The 15140-nt window shown below is 44.5% G+C and overlaps 1 protein-coding gene across 12 annotated transcripts in view; it reads right to left on the reverse strand.

Annotated features, from left to right (window-relative positions):
- Positions 1-1143: 1143 nt before the first annotated feature.
- The window catches only part of CHEK2 (checkpoint kinase 2), a 55203-nt gene continuing 41206 nt past the window's right edge, over positions 1144-15140 (reverse strand). For 8 of the 12 annotated variants that reach the window (XM_024239958.3, XM_054543254.2, XM_054543249.2 and 5 more), the window contains 7 exons: positions 13198-13297; positions 10284-10370; positions 9070-9233; positions 8487-8602; positions 7393-7478; positions 2531-2611; positions 1144-1386 (listed from right to left, as the gene is read on the reverse strand). In XM_024239958.3, coding sequence (XP_024095726.2) covers positions 1297-1386; positions 2531-2611; positions 7393-7478; positions 8487-8602; positions 9070-9233; positions 10284-10370; positions 13198-13297 — 724 coding nt within the window. In that variant the 3' untranslated portion in view covers positions 1144-1296. The remainder of the gene's footprint in view (positions 1387-2530; positions 2612-7392; positions 7479-8486; positions 8603-9069; positions 9234-10283; positions 10371-13197; positions 13298-15140) is intronic. The other 4 variants (XM_063722823.1, XM_054543253.2, XM_054543257.2 and 1 more) reach the window with 2 other exon arrangements.

Here is a 15140-nt window from a genome sequence, read left to right on the forward strand (position 1 = left end):
GGGTTGGGTCCCAGCTCTGCCATTTACCAGCTGTGCAACATCGGAAAAGTTACCTTCCTCTTCTAACTTTGGTTTCCTCACCTGTGACATGACAGTGGCTAGAGGACCTCACTCATAGAATCACTGTGAGGACAAGAGCAGCCAAGAGTAAGTCTTTGCACAGGGCCTCCCTGGTCATTATTGGGTCAACAAGACATAACCACATGCCTTATCTCCACTTCCAAAACCCAAACAGCTCTCAAAAACAAGTCATTGTAGCTCATTTGGAAGAAAAGACTGATATGAACCAATATGCAACTACCTATAATCTTTCTCTATCCCTCTTACTGTGAATATTTGCTGTGGAAATATTAACATGTTTGGTCTCCACTGGGGTAGAACTCCACATGTGTAGGACTCCACTGGGGTGCTACACATACACATAGTAGATATGCCTTACCACCTTCCTAAAACTGGATAATTAAATTTCACAACTTATCTAGCCCAAAGGTTTCAGAGAGTGTAGACCTGTATCTTTATGAGGGTAAGCATGAGAATATAACCTGGCCTGTTATTATGCACCAAGGTACCTGCTGTTCTCTCATGAAGATGTCAGCAGCCAGCCAGCCAGTCTCTACAAACTCCACCCCGAACCTCGCTATGCTCCCTTCCCTGGAACTTTCCAAGGGGCCCTTAGAATTTGTATTCAGCTCTCATAGGCTGAGACCAGGGTGACATCCTGGGAAACCTGCCTAGTGATAGCCAAGGTGTAGCTCCAGATGAAAGGCACACAACAACTTTAAATATAAAAAAGCCATTCAGGCTAGGCGCAGTGGCTCAAGCGTGTAATCCCAGCACTTTAAGAGACCAAGGCAGGTGGATCACCTGAGGTCAGAAGTTCAAGACCAGGCTGGCCAACATGGCAAAACCCTGTCTCTACAAAAAATATAAAAATTAGCTGGGCATGTTGGTGCATACCTGTAATCCCAGCTACTCAGGAGGCTGAGGCATGAGAATCGCTTGAACCTGGGAAGCAGAGGTTGCAGTGAGCCAAGTTTGCACCACTGCACTGCAGGCTGGGCAACAGAGTGAGACTCCGTCTCGAATAAATAAATAATAAAGCCATTCAACTAAAGAACCGATTATCAAGCAGAAGCACAAAGCCCAGTTTCCATCAGGTTTTTAATTGTACATCAGTGACTGTGAAAAAGCAATTATTCCCATAATTAAAATACAAACTATAAAAAACAGACTCAAAGAAAAGAAAGATGACAGAGTGAAAGAAGGTACATTTCTTTCATGTTCAAACCACAGAGTTCACAACACAGCAGCACACACAGCTGGGCGCTTTGTGGTCTCAGCACCCTCGGCTTCCCCTTCACGGGGCCGCTTTCGACTAGTAGAAGGCTGAAAATAAAGGAAAATGGAGAAATGTTCAAAAGAAAATCACTGGCTTCTTTAAGATTATCAGAGTTCCTCAATATACTTCCAGTAAAGTGGGGGCATTTGATGTGAAATTCTAGTACCAAAAATTACTGGTTGTCATCATTGACAACTGAGTCCTCACCACAGTCCCCAACTCAGACATGCTTATCTAATAGATATTTCTCTCCCTTATGGCTTCTGACCTCTGAATGATGTATATTGAAAGCAAGTAGCATAACCAACTTCCTCTTGATCATCCTCTTCTAAATATCAAGTTTAAAAGGACTATAATACCTCTCAGTTGAAGCCCCAAGTCTTGGTCTTTTGCGGGAAGACAATCTTTGTGCCTTAGTTGTTTTCCCATATATAAAATTGGGAGGAAGGCTGGGTGCGGTGACTCACGCCTGTAATCCCAGCACTTTGGGAGGCCAAGGTGGGCAGATTGCTTCAGGTCAAAAGTTCGAGACAAGCCTGACCAACATGGCAAAACCCCATCTCACCTAAAAATACAAAAATTAGCTGGGCGCAGTGCAGACACCTGTAGTCCCAGATACTCGGGAGACTGAGGCAGGAGAACTGCTTGAACCCAGGAGGCAGAGGTTGCAGTGAGCTGAGATTGCACCACTGCACTCCAGCCTGAGTGACAGACCAAGACTCTGTCTCAAGAAAAAAAAAATCGGGGGGTGGAAACAGTGGGAAAAAGGACAGCTACCATTCAACAACAACAACAAAATAAAAGCAGGACTGGAATTAACTTATACTCACAAAGAACTTTAAAGAATAAAATTGTAATCAAGGAATCAACTACTGACCCAAATTTTAATTTTTCCAACAAATTTATATTTGAGCCTCTAATACAGTCTTTCGAAATTGCCTTGCAGGTGACCTTTTGGATGACAATCCCTAGCTGTGCTTATCTGTCTATTATGTGTTAGATATTAAACATATCCTGCATTTTTAAATCTAAGGGTGCTGGAGTGAATCAAGTTAAAACAGAGTTTCTACTACATTGTAACTGAAACAATGTTAAGCAATTGCTACTCAGGAAAATCTTGAATTTCATCATCTTTGCTTATCAGCTCCTTAAGCCCAGACTACATTTAGTGATCATCAGGAATACGAATACCTGGGCTAGAACCTGGGGTAGAGCTGTGGATTCATTTTCCTCAGACAGAAGATCTTGAAACTTTCTCTTCATATCTTCATCCTGTGAGGGAATTAAAAACATAAGTAGCTGCGTCTGAAGGATAATAAACTCCTAGAATGACAGGGCTAGCATGCCCCTGTGGAAAGAGGGAGGAAAAGATGTCCGTCCAAGAATCATCTCCTTGATGAAGCTCCCACAGTGAAGGCATTATGTGTTGCCCCCCTCTACCTTCCCAGAGGAGTCTAATTAGCAGTCAATACTCCATCAATCCTGGCTGACTCATATCCACATGCCTAAAAGCTCTCAGTGGGTCAATCACAGCCTCCAGCAGTCAAGAGTTTCTGAATTAGTATCCCAGATCCTGAGAAAGGTGGCAGTCAGGAGGCCAGAGGCTGGGCCTGACTCCGTGCAGCTCTTCAAATTCTTCCGGGACCACTCTCCACCTGCTGCCCCTGCCATGAATGAGGCCAGTCACCCAGACTGTCCTAACAACCAGCCCAGCACCCTAGGAAAATTCACCCAGCAGATGCCATACAAATTTTCAGAAGTACTTAAGCCCACAATATCCCAGAACTCAGGTCTAATGAGAAAGGGAGACAATAAACAGGACAAAGCATTACAGGTGTTTCATGCTGCAGGAGTGGGAGATGAGGGCACAGACAGTGTGTACACGAGTAGCTCCCACCTCTCTGGATGCTCACTTCTGCAGGGTTCAAGGATTTGCATTAGGAAGCCCTGAGAGGTGGTCTGGTGCAGCTCTCCCCATCTTCAGCAAGGTGAAAGGAACATCTATAACTAGGAATGTGGCCTTTGAGTGCTGGCCAGAAGCCCAGTTCAGCCACTCACAGGTGGCATGTGCAGAATACAGACCCAGAGTTATCTGATTCCAATGCCTCATGTACTTTCCCACCCAACTCCAGCCCCTCCTCCCACTGAGCCAAGCGTACCACAGTGGGGAAAGGGAGAGGATACAGTAAAGTCCTCCACCATTTGGCAATTTGATGGATATGGAAATTTTACAACACTAGGTTGGGCATGGTGGCTCACGCCTCTAATCCCAGCACTTTGGGAGGCCAAGGTGGGAGAATTGCTTGAGGCCAGGAATTGGAGACCAGCCTGGGCAACATAGTGGGACTTTGTCACTACAAAAAAAATTAAAAATTAGGCCAGGCACGGAGGCTCACGCCTGTAATCCCAGCACTTTGGGAGGCCAAGGCGGGCGAATCACCTGAGGTTGGAAGTTTGAGATCAGCCTGGCTAACATGGTGAAACCTCGTCTCTACTAAAAATACAAAATAAGCAGGGCGTGGTAGTGCACGCCTGTAATCCCAGCTACTCAGGAGGCTGAGGCAGGAGAATCGCTTGAACTCAAGAGGCGGAGGTTGCAGTAAGCCAGGATCACACCACTGGACTCCAGCCTGGGCAGAAGAGTACGACTCTGTCTCAAAAAAAAAAAAAAAAATTTTAAATTAGCCAGACATGGTGGCATGCACCTGTAGTCTCAGCTACTTGGGAGGCTGGGGCAAGAGGATCACTTGAGCCTGAAAGTCATGGTGCAGTGATCATGCCACTGCACTCCAGCCTAGGTGAGAGAGCAAGACCCTGAGGAAGGAAGAAAGGAAAGAAGCAAGGAAGGAAAAAGGGGAGGGGGGAAAAAAGAAGGGAGAGGAAAGGAATGGAGGAGAGGGGAGGGGGAAGGAAGGAGGAAGAAAGAAAGAAGGAAAGAAGGACCAGGCACAGTGGCTCACGCCTGTAATCCCAGCACTTTGGGAGGCCAAGGCAGGGCAGATCACTTGAGGTCACTCTGTTTTGAGTTTCTCAGTGTAGCTCCCCATTGCCATTTGACAGCAGCAAGCTCATCTGGATTCCACTCCGCACCCTCTCACGGCCTTACTTAGGATCTCAATTATCTTGCAGTGTCACTCTCAAAAGTCCATCTCTTGGCAGCCCTTCAGTGAAGCCAAACACAGTAGTCACAAGCCTAGTCAGGCCTATATTTAAAACAAGTAATCAGGTCAGGCGCAGTGGCTCATGCCTGGAATCCCAGCACTTTGGGAGGCCAAGGTGGGTGGATAACCTGAGGTCAGGAGCTCGAGACCAGTATGACCAACATGGTGAAACCTCATCTCTACTAAAAATACAAAAATGAGCTGGGATGGTGGCAGGCACCTGTAATCCCAGCCACTTGGGAGGCTGATGCAGGAGAATCACTTGAACCCAGAGGTGGAGGTTGCAGTGAGCTCAGATCACACTATTGCACTCCAGCCTGGTAGACAAAAGCAAGACTCCATCTCAAAAAAGGAAATAAATAAATAAACATTGATTTTCTTCATGATGTTTACAATTATTCCAAAATATTAAATTAGCCAGGAACAGTGGCTCGTGCCTATTATTCAAGCACTTTGTGAGGCTGAGGCGGGAGGATCCCTTAAGGCCAGGAGGTCGAGGCTGCAGTGAGCTATAATTGCACCAGTGCACTCCAGTTTAGGCAACAGAAGAAGAACTTGTCTCCAACAGTAAATAAAATAAAAATTAAATCATAATATCCCTTGAAAGCAAACAGAAGAAATCCTCTATTTCAGGCAGTAAATATGAGGCAGAGAGTAGATGTAAGGGATGCTCCCAAAACTGGGCACTCTGTTAATGACAAGACCAGAATCCACATTCCCAACACTCAGTCCAGCGCCCGACCCACAAAACCATTTGGTTTTTTCGAAAACACTGAATTTTCCCAAAATAAAACCCAAACTATCACTAACAGATGTTTTAGATGGTCAGTCTTCATCCTTGTCTTCATGCAATGCTCATTCCTCCTTTTACTGCAAAAACAAAAGGTGGCTAAAAGAGTATTCCAGGGAGACCCTGCAACAGAGTTGAACTTCACCTTCTCCTTGGTTGTTAATAAGTTTTCTTTGAGACAAAGAAGTACAAGAAAAATAGGCTACGCTTGCTCATAAATTTCAGGCAAATGCAAACCCTGTTTCCAGGCTCAACTGGCCAGCTCTATTTTTTTGTTAGAGATGAACACAGCTCCTGTACCTCTACATTTAGACCCAAGAGTTTCTCTATTAGGACACATGAAAAGAGCCAAAAGACATGTTTCTCTTTTTCATCAAAATTAAAATCCCCACATGCAAAGGCACCCTTTGTTTCCAAACCCCTTTCCTCCAGGGTCCCGCTGTTTCAAATCTGTGTGGTCTATTAAATGCTAAATCATCTGACAGATTTCTTCTGGGGAGACTGTAGTTTCCAGGGCAACATCCAAAACACATATATCTGTCTTTTTTTTTTTTTTTTTTTTTTAAGTTTTTGTTGTTCTCAACCTGAGCTGGCCTGAGCAAAACTGTTAGGTGTAGAGGATTGGAACAGAGAACGGGGACAGTCTTCCCAGCGTCCCAGAAGTACGGGGCTGAGGCTGGATTGCCCAAGGAGTTCCTGGACGAGTAATCCCCAGAGAAACAGCATTTAGCTCAAGTAACAGCCTCTAGCTCAAGCTACCAGTTCTGTCCCCCATCTCCACAGAAAACGGATTGATACAGTTCGACTCTGTGTCCCTACCCAAATCTCATCTCAAATTGTAATCCCCAGGTGTTGAGAAAGGGACCTGTTGAGAGGTGATTGGCTCATGGGGGCAGTTTCCCCCAGGCTATTCTCATGATAGTGACTGAGTTCTCACGAGATCTGACAGTTTCATAAGAGGCTCTTCACCCTTCACTTCCTTCACACGCTCTCTCACCTGCTGCCATTAAGACATGCTTTCTTCCCCTTCCACCATGATTGTAAGTTTCCTGAGGCCTCCCCAGCCATGTGGAGCTGTGAATCAATTAAACTTCTTTTCTTTATAAATTACCCAGTCTTGGGCAGTTCTTTATAGCAGTGTGAGAACAGACTAATACACAGACCAAAAGAAAATTAATAGAAAGGGGCATGGCTGTGCTGAATGGAACTGCTCGTTACAGAAGACCAGACATCTATCAGAAAAACCTGCCCAATGCCGTAGCTAATTCCAAAACTAAAGATTAACCCAGCAAAGCCACAATGTACTTCCAACTCTTGGCAGTTCCAAATGAGTTCAGTATTTAATAATGGCAGCCCTAACCCCTAGCAGGAGCACAGCGGTAATACAGATGAAAGGTGCAGGTGACAGCCTTCACTAAGGACACATTTACTCACCTGAATGAACAAGCAGTGGGACCCTTTATACCCAGTCACTTGGGCTTGAGAAATAGCTGGATTCTCCCCAGGGAGGCTGCTCTCCTCCCCCTCCCCCACTTCCCTGATTTAAGGTTGAAGATGGCTGGAATGCACCCCACCTATGAAGAGTGGTGGACATGGCTGGGGGTAGAGCCAGAACAAGCACTCAGAAGAACACAGGCCAAACTGGAGACTCAGGGCAGCCAAGTGGAACCAGAACAGGACATAAAGTGAGCTTGTACATCCAACAGCCATGAGTAATATCAAAAAGGTTGTAGCCTGGCCAACACGGCAAAACCCCATCTCTACAAAAAATACAAAAAGTAGCTGGGCGTGGTAGCATGCACCTGTAATCCCAGCTACTTGGGAGGCTGAGGCAGGAGAATCACTTGAACCCAGGGGGCAGAGGTTGCAGTGAGCTGAGATCGCGCCACTGCATTCCAGCCAGGGTGACAGAACGAGAACCTGTCTCAAAAAAAAAACAAAAAAAGGTTGTAACCCATCCTTCAAGATACCCCCCATACATCTAAAACAATTAGATTAAACAGACTCAACAAAGTAAACATGTTTCTGTCCTCTGTCTCATGTCTCTCAAGCAGCAGGGCTTCTCATGTATTTTATGCTAGCAGGCACTGTCCCACACCCACCTGAAGCCATGGGTGTCTTAAGGCTTCTTCTGTCGTAAAACGTGCCTTTGGATCCACTACCAACAACTTCTTGACAAGGTCCAGAGCTAAAGCAACAATTGGGCAAATCACAGTGAAAAGGATAAATATATTATCAGTAATAGTATGCCAGAATTAACAGGCCACCATCCAGAAAGAGCAGAGAGGGTCTGAGATCATCACGGAGTCAGCAGACAGGGCCCCTAATCTTCCTCACTCTCTGTATTCAGAGTACCGTGAGAAGACCGGGAATGATAATGACACTCCCTGTCTCCTGCTGCTGGGACATCAGTCACGACCTCTTCGCTGCCTGTTCCCTCTCTTGTTGCTAGACTCAAGGTCAAATTAATTAAAGCTAAACTTCTATCCAATTCTAAGATACTTGGGATGCACAGCAAACTCTCCCTGACATCTACAGATGGATAGGTGACAGTTACTCAGCCAGGGAGAGGCTCCCTGGAACTGCAGACTTGTCAGAAATAAAACTTGACTACTCCAGCAAGCAACAAATGCACGCTGGCCTATATATTACAACATTATTATTCCTTAAATATTCTGACATTTAACACAATCACCTATGTTATGTTATTTGACATTTAATTTTCTACTTTCTCTTCAGGGAACTAAAGTTGCCAGGATAAATTATAAAATACAAGGTAACTAATGACATCTAGTTTTTACATGCTTGCTTACTCAAAGAAAACCTTGTAACTAAAAAGTTACAAGTGCATTTATTTTGCTCACTAAAATAGATACCAGGCACTTGTGTACATTATACTTAACCCTCACAAAAACCTTTTAAGGTAAGGATTATTGAGGGTCCCTTTACACAGAAAGAAATTGGAGAGGGAGGTTAAATAACTTGCCTAAGGCCACACAGCTAAGTAGTAGCAGACCCAGGACCTGAGTGCATGCTCTTAATAATTTCCAGTGCCTCTCAAATGGTGTGAAACTAACAATAGAAAATAAGAACAGAATTGACAGGAGAAAACACCATGGAATTGGGGAAGAAACTCCCACCACAGCACATACACATTTTAGCATACCACAAATTCTTAACCCTTTCATATTCATACCTTTCTCTGAGACTTCGGCCCAGACTTCAGGAATGAAGTTGTATTTTCCACTGGTGATCTGATCCTTCAGTGACACTTGAGTCCTATGCTCAGAGAAAGGTGGATACCCACTAAGGCTTAATATTGGTAGAGAGAGAAAGGAAAAGAAATCAAGTGGCATTCTCAGTGGCATTCAGATATAAAGATTTCTTTTTCAGCATAATGAAAAGTCAGATTTTTCTTTAAATCAATGGTCAAAAAGTGAGCTAGGCTGGGCACAATGGCTCATGCTTGTAATCCCAGCACTTTGGGAGGCCGAGGCAGGAGGATCACTTGAGCCCAGGAGTTCGAGACCAGCCTGGGCAACACGGCACAACCCCATCACTACAAAAAATAGAAAAGTTAGCTGGGCAAGGTGGTGTGCACCTGTAGTCCCAGCTACTCGGGAGGCTGAGGTGGGAGGATCACTTGACCCAGGAGGCAGAGGCTACAGCTAGCCAAGATCAAGCCACTGCATGCCAGCCTGGACAACAGAGCAAGACACATTTGTGACTCCATCTAATCACCTTCTACCAGTCTGTGAAGCAATGAAAATATTTCTTACCAGATAAAAAGAATAACTCCTAAACTCCAGCAGTCCACAGCACGGTTATACCCAGCAGTCCCAACAGAAACAAGAACTTCAGGAGCCAAGTAGGTGGGGGTTCCACATAAGGTTCTCATGAGAGAGGTCTCTCCCAAAATCTTGGAGTGCCCAAAATCAGTAATCTAAAATTCAGTACAAAAGGGAATAATGTTGAACTTGTCATAAAATAAAAAGATTAACATAGTCTGCCAGTCCAAGAAGACACGTAGGCTAGATCAGTTTCTATTGTACAATTCACACCTGCCATTAATCTGGAATCTACAGATTCATGTCTTTGCAAGTTAAGACATTTAATTTTGCTTAAATTAAAATTCCTGAGCCTAGGAATCTCAACACTCAGGCTTTCCAACTTAACCTATGTCCTCTGTAGTCTTACAAAAAGCTTATTACCTTTATCACAGACACTTCAGGATTCTAATTAGTTCTACATGGTTCTTAGACCCCAGTGTCTCAAACTTGGCTGCGCTATGGAATACCTGGGGAGCTTGGAAACACATGCTTATACCTGAGTGCCACTCTCAGCTTCTGAGGTAAAGCCTGGGTGTCATAAATCCTAACAAGAGATTCTAAAGTGATGCCAGGTTGAGAAACAGGGAAAGGCAGGGCATGTGATTACTCATTCATTCATTCATTCATTCACCTATTCTGAGATGATGTCTTGCCCTTTCGCACAGGCTGGAGTGCAGTGGTGCGATCTCAGCTCACTGCAACCTCTGCCTCCCGGGTTCAAGTGATTCTCGTGTCTCAGCCTCCCAAGTAGCTGGGATTACAGACACCCACCACCATGCCCAGCTAAATTTTTGTATTTTTAGTAGAGATGGGGTTTTGCCATATTGGCCAGGCTGGTCTCAAACTCCTGACCTCAGGTGATCTGCCCACCTCGGCCTCCCAAAGTGCTGGGATTACAGGCGTGAGCCATCGTGCCCAGCCCACTCGTCCATTTAGACCCTTCCTCTCTCTCTAAGCACAAAGGTCACTTGTATACAACAGAGCTCAATAAATGCTCATTCGAATCTGGGTAAGAGCAGTATCACCTGATCTCTAAAATAATTGGTAACAGTGAAAGGGTCAGATTCTCAACCTTTTTACGCTCCCACTTTTTATTTGAGGAATTAAAAGTTTCTGAACAAGAATCTACAGGAATAGCCACATACAGAATGCCAATTTCTTACCTTTATAAGACAGTCCTCTTCTTGAGATGACAGTAAAACATTCTCTGGCTTTAAGTCACGGTGTATAATACCGTTTTCATGAAGGTACTACACAGAAAGGCAGGCATGACCCTCAGATTCATGCAGTAGATACTTAAGTAGAATCAAAGTTACCAACACACACATCCCACAGCTGGGTGAAACCATAAGCCGTGATACACACAACCATATTCTCCAAAATCATAGAAAACTGTTGAGGTAAAGTTTACAAATTTGTTTGAGAAGATCTTTAAAAAGCAGGGAAATGAAAAAAGCAACTTAGAACAATTAACCTTTCATTTCACTTTAAGATAATAAAAAACTCTTCACACGGCAGAAATGTAAGTTGTCAATTTCAATAAAAATTCAAATGGGTAACAGAAAATGTTTTGAGAACATACCAAATAAACACAAAAATTCCACCAAAATGATATATTTGGTTATTGCAGTCCTGAGGATATTTTTAAAGGGAATCTATACAAATATATATTTGTAAATTATCTGTTTATGTGAGTTAACTTATTCCTCAATGCAAAGACTTTGTCTTTGAAAACTCCACTGTCTGAAATAGCATATAAAAATGAACACCAACATACTATGCTATATTTCTTTTCTTTTTTTTTTCTTGAAACAAGGTCTCACTCTGTCCCCCAGGCTGAAGTGCAGTGGCACCATCTTAGCTCACTACAGCCTCAACCTCCTCGGCTCAAGTGATCCTCCCACCTCAGCCTCATGAGTAGCTAGGACCATGGGCACAACGCATGCCACTTCGACCAGCTAATTTCTTTATTTTTTTTGTAGAGACGGGATCTCACAATGTTGGCCAAGCTGGTCTGGAACTCTTGGGCTAAAGTGACCTTCCCACCTCAGCCTCCCAAAGTGCTGGGATTACAGGCATCAGCCACCATGCCTGGCCATATTTTTTTAGGAAACAAAATTTTCACATATCCACAAACTGTACTCAATTCATGTTAATATTCTTGGTTACTCAATATAAATAAATGGAATAAACCAATAAGGGAGCAATACACTGAGTAGGTGACAGCTACCATTAAAAAGGGCTTGCATTGTACCCCATAAAAATGTACACCTACTATGTGCCCACAAAAATTAAAATTAAAATTAAATTTTTTTTAAAAAAGGCTTGTGGGCGGGCATGGTGGCTCATGCCTGTAATCCCAGCACTTTGGGAGCTCAAGGCAGGCGGATCGTTTGAGGTCAGGAGTTTCAGAACAGCCTGGCCAACATGGTGAAACCCCATCTCTACTAAAAATCCAAAAAACAAAAAAAAATTAGCTGGGCATGGTGGCAGGCACCTGTAATCCCAGCTACTGGGTAGACTGAGGCAGGAGAATCGCTTGAACCCAGGAGGTGGAGGTTGTAGTGAGCCGAGATTGTACCATTGCACTCCAGCCTGGGCGACACAGCAAGACATCGTCTCAAAAAATTAAATAAATAAAATAAATAAAATAAAAATAAATTTAAAAGGCTTGTGTTTATGGGCTTCAATCTTCTCTGGATGTCCCTCTGGGCTAGAACAAAAATTTTTTGCAAAACCTTCTCTGGGAAATGGATCTGGTGAAACCTCCAGGGAGGCCAAACCTAGGTAGATCAATCACAAAAAAATGTATCTCGATCCTCACTCTGTACAAGGATTGCTCCCAATCACTGCGTTTCCTGCAAGGAGTAGGTTTTCAAGAAGAGACTGTGGAAGGGAATGGCCACAACCACATTTGGTCTCGGAAATGGTGATGTTCCTCAAAGCAAGTGCCACCAGCTATTCTTTCATCTAACACTCACTGAATAGAGATGGCTATGTGCATGCCCTGCCGGCCCACCCACTGCAGTGAACAGGATGCTGCATCTGAAGGGAAACACCTAGTTCTGAGCCATGGGAGACCAACCCATCTGTCACAATCATCACAACTTGCAGCTCTGCCCTCAAACCTGCCCAGCTCCCACTATGAGTTAAGAGAGACTTCTACAAGGATCAAGCAGAACTAATGAACTAATGATCAAGACCCCTCCAGAAATACCTCCAAGCTAAAGATAGGTGACATAGGGCCATGTTATCTCTTTTTTTAAAGACAGAGTCTCATTCTGTTGCCTAGGCTGGAATGCAGTGGCATGACTGTGGCTCACTGTAGCCCCAACCTCCCAGGCTCAAGCCATCCTCCCACCTCAGCCTCCAGAGTAGCTAAGACCACAGGTGCCCGCCACCATGCCTGGCTATTTTTATTTTTTGTAGAGATGGGGGTCCCACTATATTGCCCAGGCTGGTCTTAAACTCTTGGGCTCAAGTGATCCTCCTGCCTTGGCCTCTCAAAGTGCTGGGATTACAGGCATGAGCCACTATGCCTGGTCTATTTATTTCTTTAATTCCCTTTCTTACTTTCTCTTAAGCTACACAGTAAGAGCTTTTTCTTTTTTTTTTTTTTTTTTTGAGATGGAGTCTCACTCTGTCGCCAGGGTGGAGCACAGTGGCACGATCTCAGCACACTGCAACCTCCGCCTCCCAGATCAAGTGATTCTCCTGCCTCAGCCTCTCGAGTAGCTGGAACTACAGGCACGTGACACTACACCCAGCTAATTTTTGTATTTTTAGTAGAGATGGGGTTTCACTATGTTGGTCAGGGTGGTTTTGATCTCTTGACCTCGTGATCCACCCGCTTGGCCTCCCAAAGTGCTGGGATTATGGGTGTGAACCACCGTGCCTGGCCAGTGAGGGCTTTTTCATCTCAGTGAAAGGAGTAGGACATTTTTGCCAAGAAGAGAACTGCAAACACACAGATTCTCTTCTGAGTTTTAATCCACGGTCCCTCGATTTCTGCCTAATTCAGGGAGTAATTCAACTAAAAGAAAGTCAGCTGTCAAAAGAATTGAGGGCTTCTTTTACCTGCACAGCCAAGAGCATCTGGTAAAAATAGAGCTTGCAGGTAGCTTCTTTCAGGCGTTTATTCCTCACCACTTTGTCAAACAGCTCTCCCCCTTCCATCCTAAAACACAAAGGCAAGGTAACGGGTTCATTCCTGGGGGAAAACGCACTTGGACAGAAGACAATAAAACAAACAAAACAAATTGATTAAGACAAGCAAACAGTTGACATTTTTATTCACTTTTGACTCCCATTTTTAAAACTAATAAGGTAATAAGCCTTATTCACAATCAGATGTACCAGTTGGAAACTAAGGAACGAGATGAAAGGAGTGGGTGTTGGAGGCACCTGGGGAACTTTAAAAAATCCAATTCAGTAGCTTGGAAGTGGGGCCCAGGAGTTGCTTTTTTTTTTTTTTGAGACAGAGCCTTGCTCTGTCACCCAGGCTGGAGCGCAGTGGTGCGATCTTGGCTCACTGCAACCTCCGCTTCCCAGGTTCAAGTGATTCTCATGCCTTAGCCTCCCAAGTAGCTGGGATTACAGGTATGCGCCACCATGCCCAGCTAATTGTTGTATTTTTTTTAGTAGAGACAAAGTTTTGCCATGTTGGACAGGTTGGTCTCAAATTCCTGGCCTCAAGTGATCTGCCCACTTTGCCCTCCCAAAAGTGCTTGGATTACAGGCATAAGCCACTGCACCCAGTCAGGAGTTTGCATTTTTATCACACCACAGATGATTCTGAGACTGACATAGAAGAGCAAACAGAAATTTACAAACAGACAACCAGGATCTGAACCCTAACTCTACCATTTCCCAGCTTTTGGACTTTGGGAAAGCTATTTAATCTCTCTGAGCTTGTTTCTACCACTTAAAAATGGGGATGATGCCATCTACCTTGATGGTTGTTATAAAAATTAAGAGATGACTGATGTAGGAAAAGCTCCTGGCACAGGTGCTTGGCAAGGTTATTCCTTTATTCATTTATTTTGAGACGGAGTTTCGCTCTTATTGCCCAGGCTGGAGTGCAATGGCGCAATCTTGGCTCACCGCAACCTCCACCTCCCAGGTTCAAGCGATTCTCCTGCCTCAGCCTCCCAAGTAGCTGGGATTACAGGCATTCACCATCATGCCCGGCTAATTTTGCATTTTCAGTAGAGATGGGGTTTCTCCATGTTGGTCAGGCTGGTCTCGAACTCCTGACCTCAGGTGATCTGCTCACCTCGGCCTCTCAAAGTGCTGGGATTACAGGCGTGAGCCACTGTGCCCGGCCCTGTATTATCACTTTTATTAAACTGTGTTAACTGGATTCAGTCAGGTAACAATCTCCTATTTGGTAGCAGCAGATCCACAAGGGGCTCCAGGCTCTCCTAGTGCTGTGATCAGGGGTGATCAGGGGTGTTGTTTATCATATAGTCTTTTTTCTTTTTTCTTATGTTTGTTGAGACAGTCTTGCTCTGTCCATCACGGATCACTACAACCTCCGCCTCCCAGGTTCAAGCGATTCTCCATGCCTCAGCCACCCAAGGAGCTAGGACTACAGGCACATGCCACCATGCCTGGCTAATTTTTGTATATTTAGTAGAGATGGGGTTTTGCCATGTTGGCCAGGCTGGTCTTGAACTCCTGGCCTCAAGGGATCCGCCCACCTCAGCCTCTCAAAGTCCTGGGATTACAGGTGTGAACCACCACACCCGGCCTGTTGTCTATACAGTCTTAATGATCACCCTGCATAGATACGATTTGCCAACCAGGAGCAAAGCATTCTGTGCCTGCCACAATAGCTGCTCCCAGAAACACTTAATATTTATGCAGGAGCAGATATCAAGACAGGCATCTTCCAGAAATGAGACAGGAAGTTATTCTGATTACACCAAATAACACAAGACATTATCACCACTGAAATAAACTACCAAGACACTGAAAGATACTCAGGTGCCACCATGCAACCTGGTCCTGGGTTGAAA

The sequence above is a fragment of the Pongo abelii genome, chromosome 23, assembly GCF_028885655.2.
Source record: "Pongo abelii isolate AG06213 chromosome 23, NHGRI_mPonAbe1-v2.0_pri, whole genome shotgun sequence".
NCBI lineage: Eukaryota > Metazoa > Chordata > Mammalia > Primates > Hominidae > Pongo > Pongo abelii.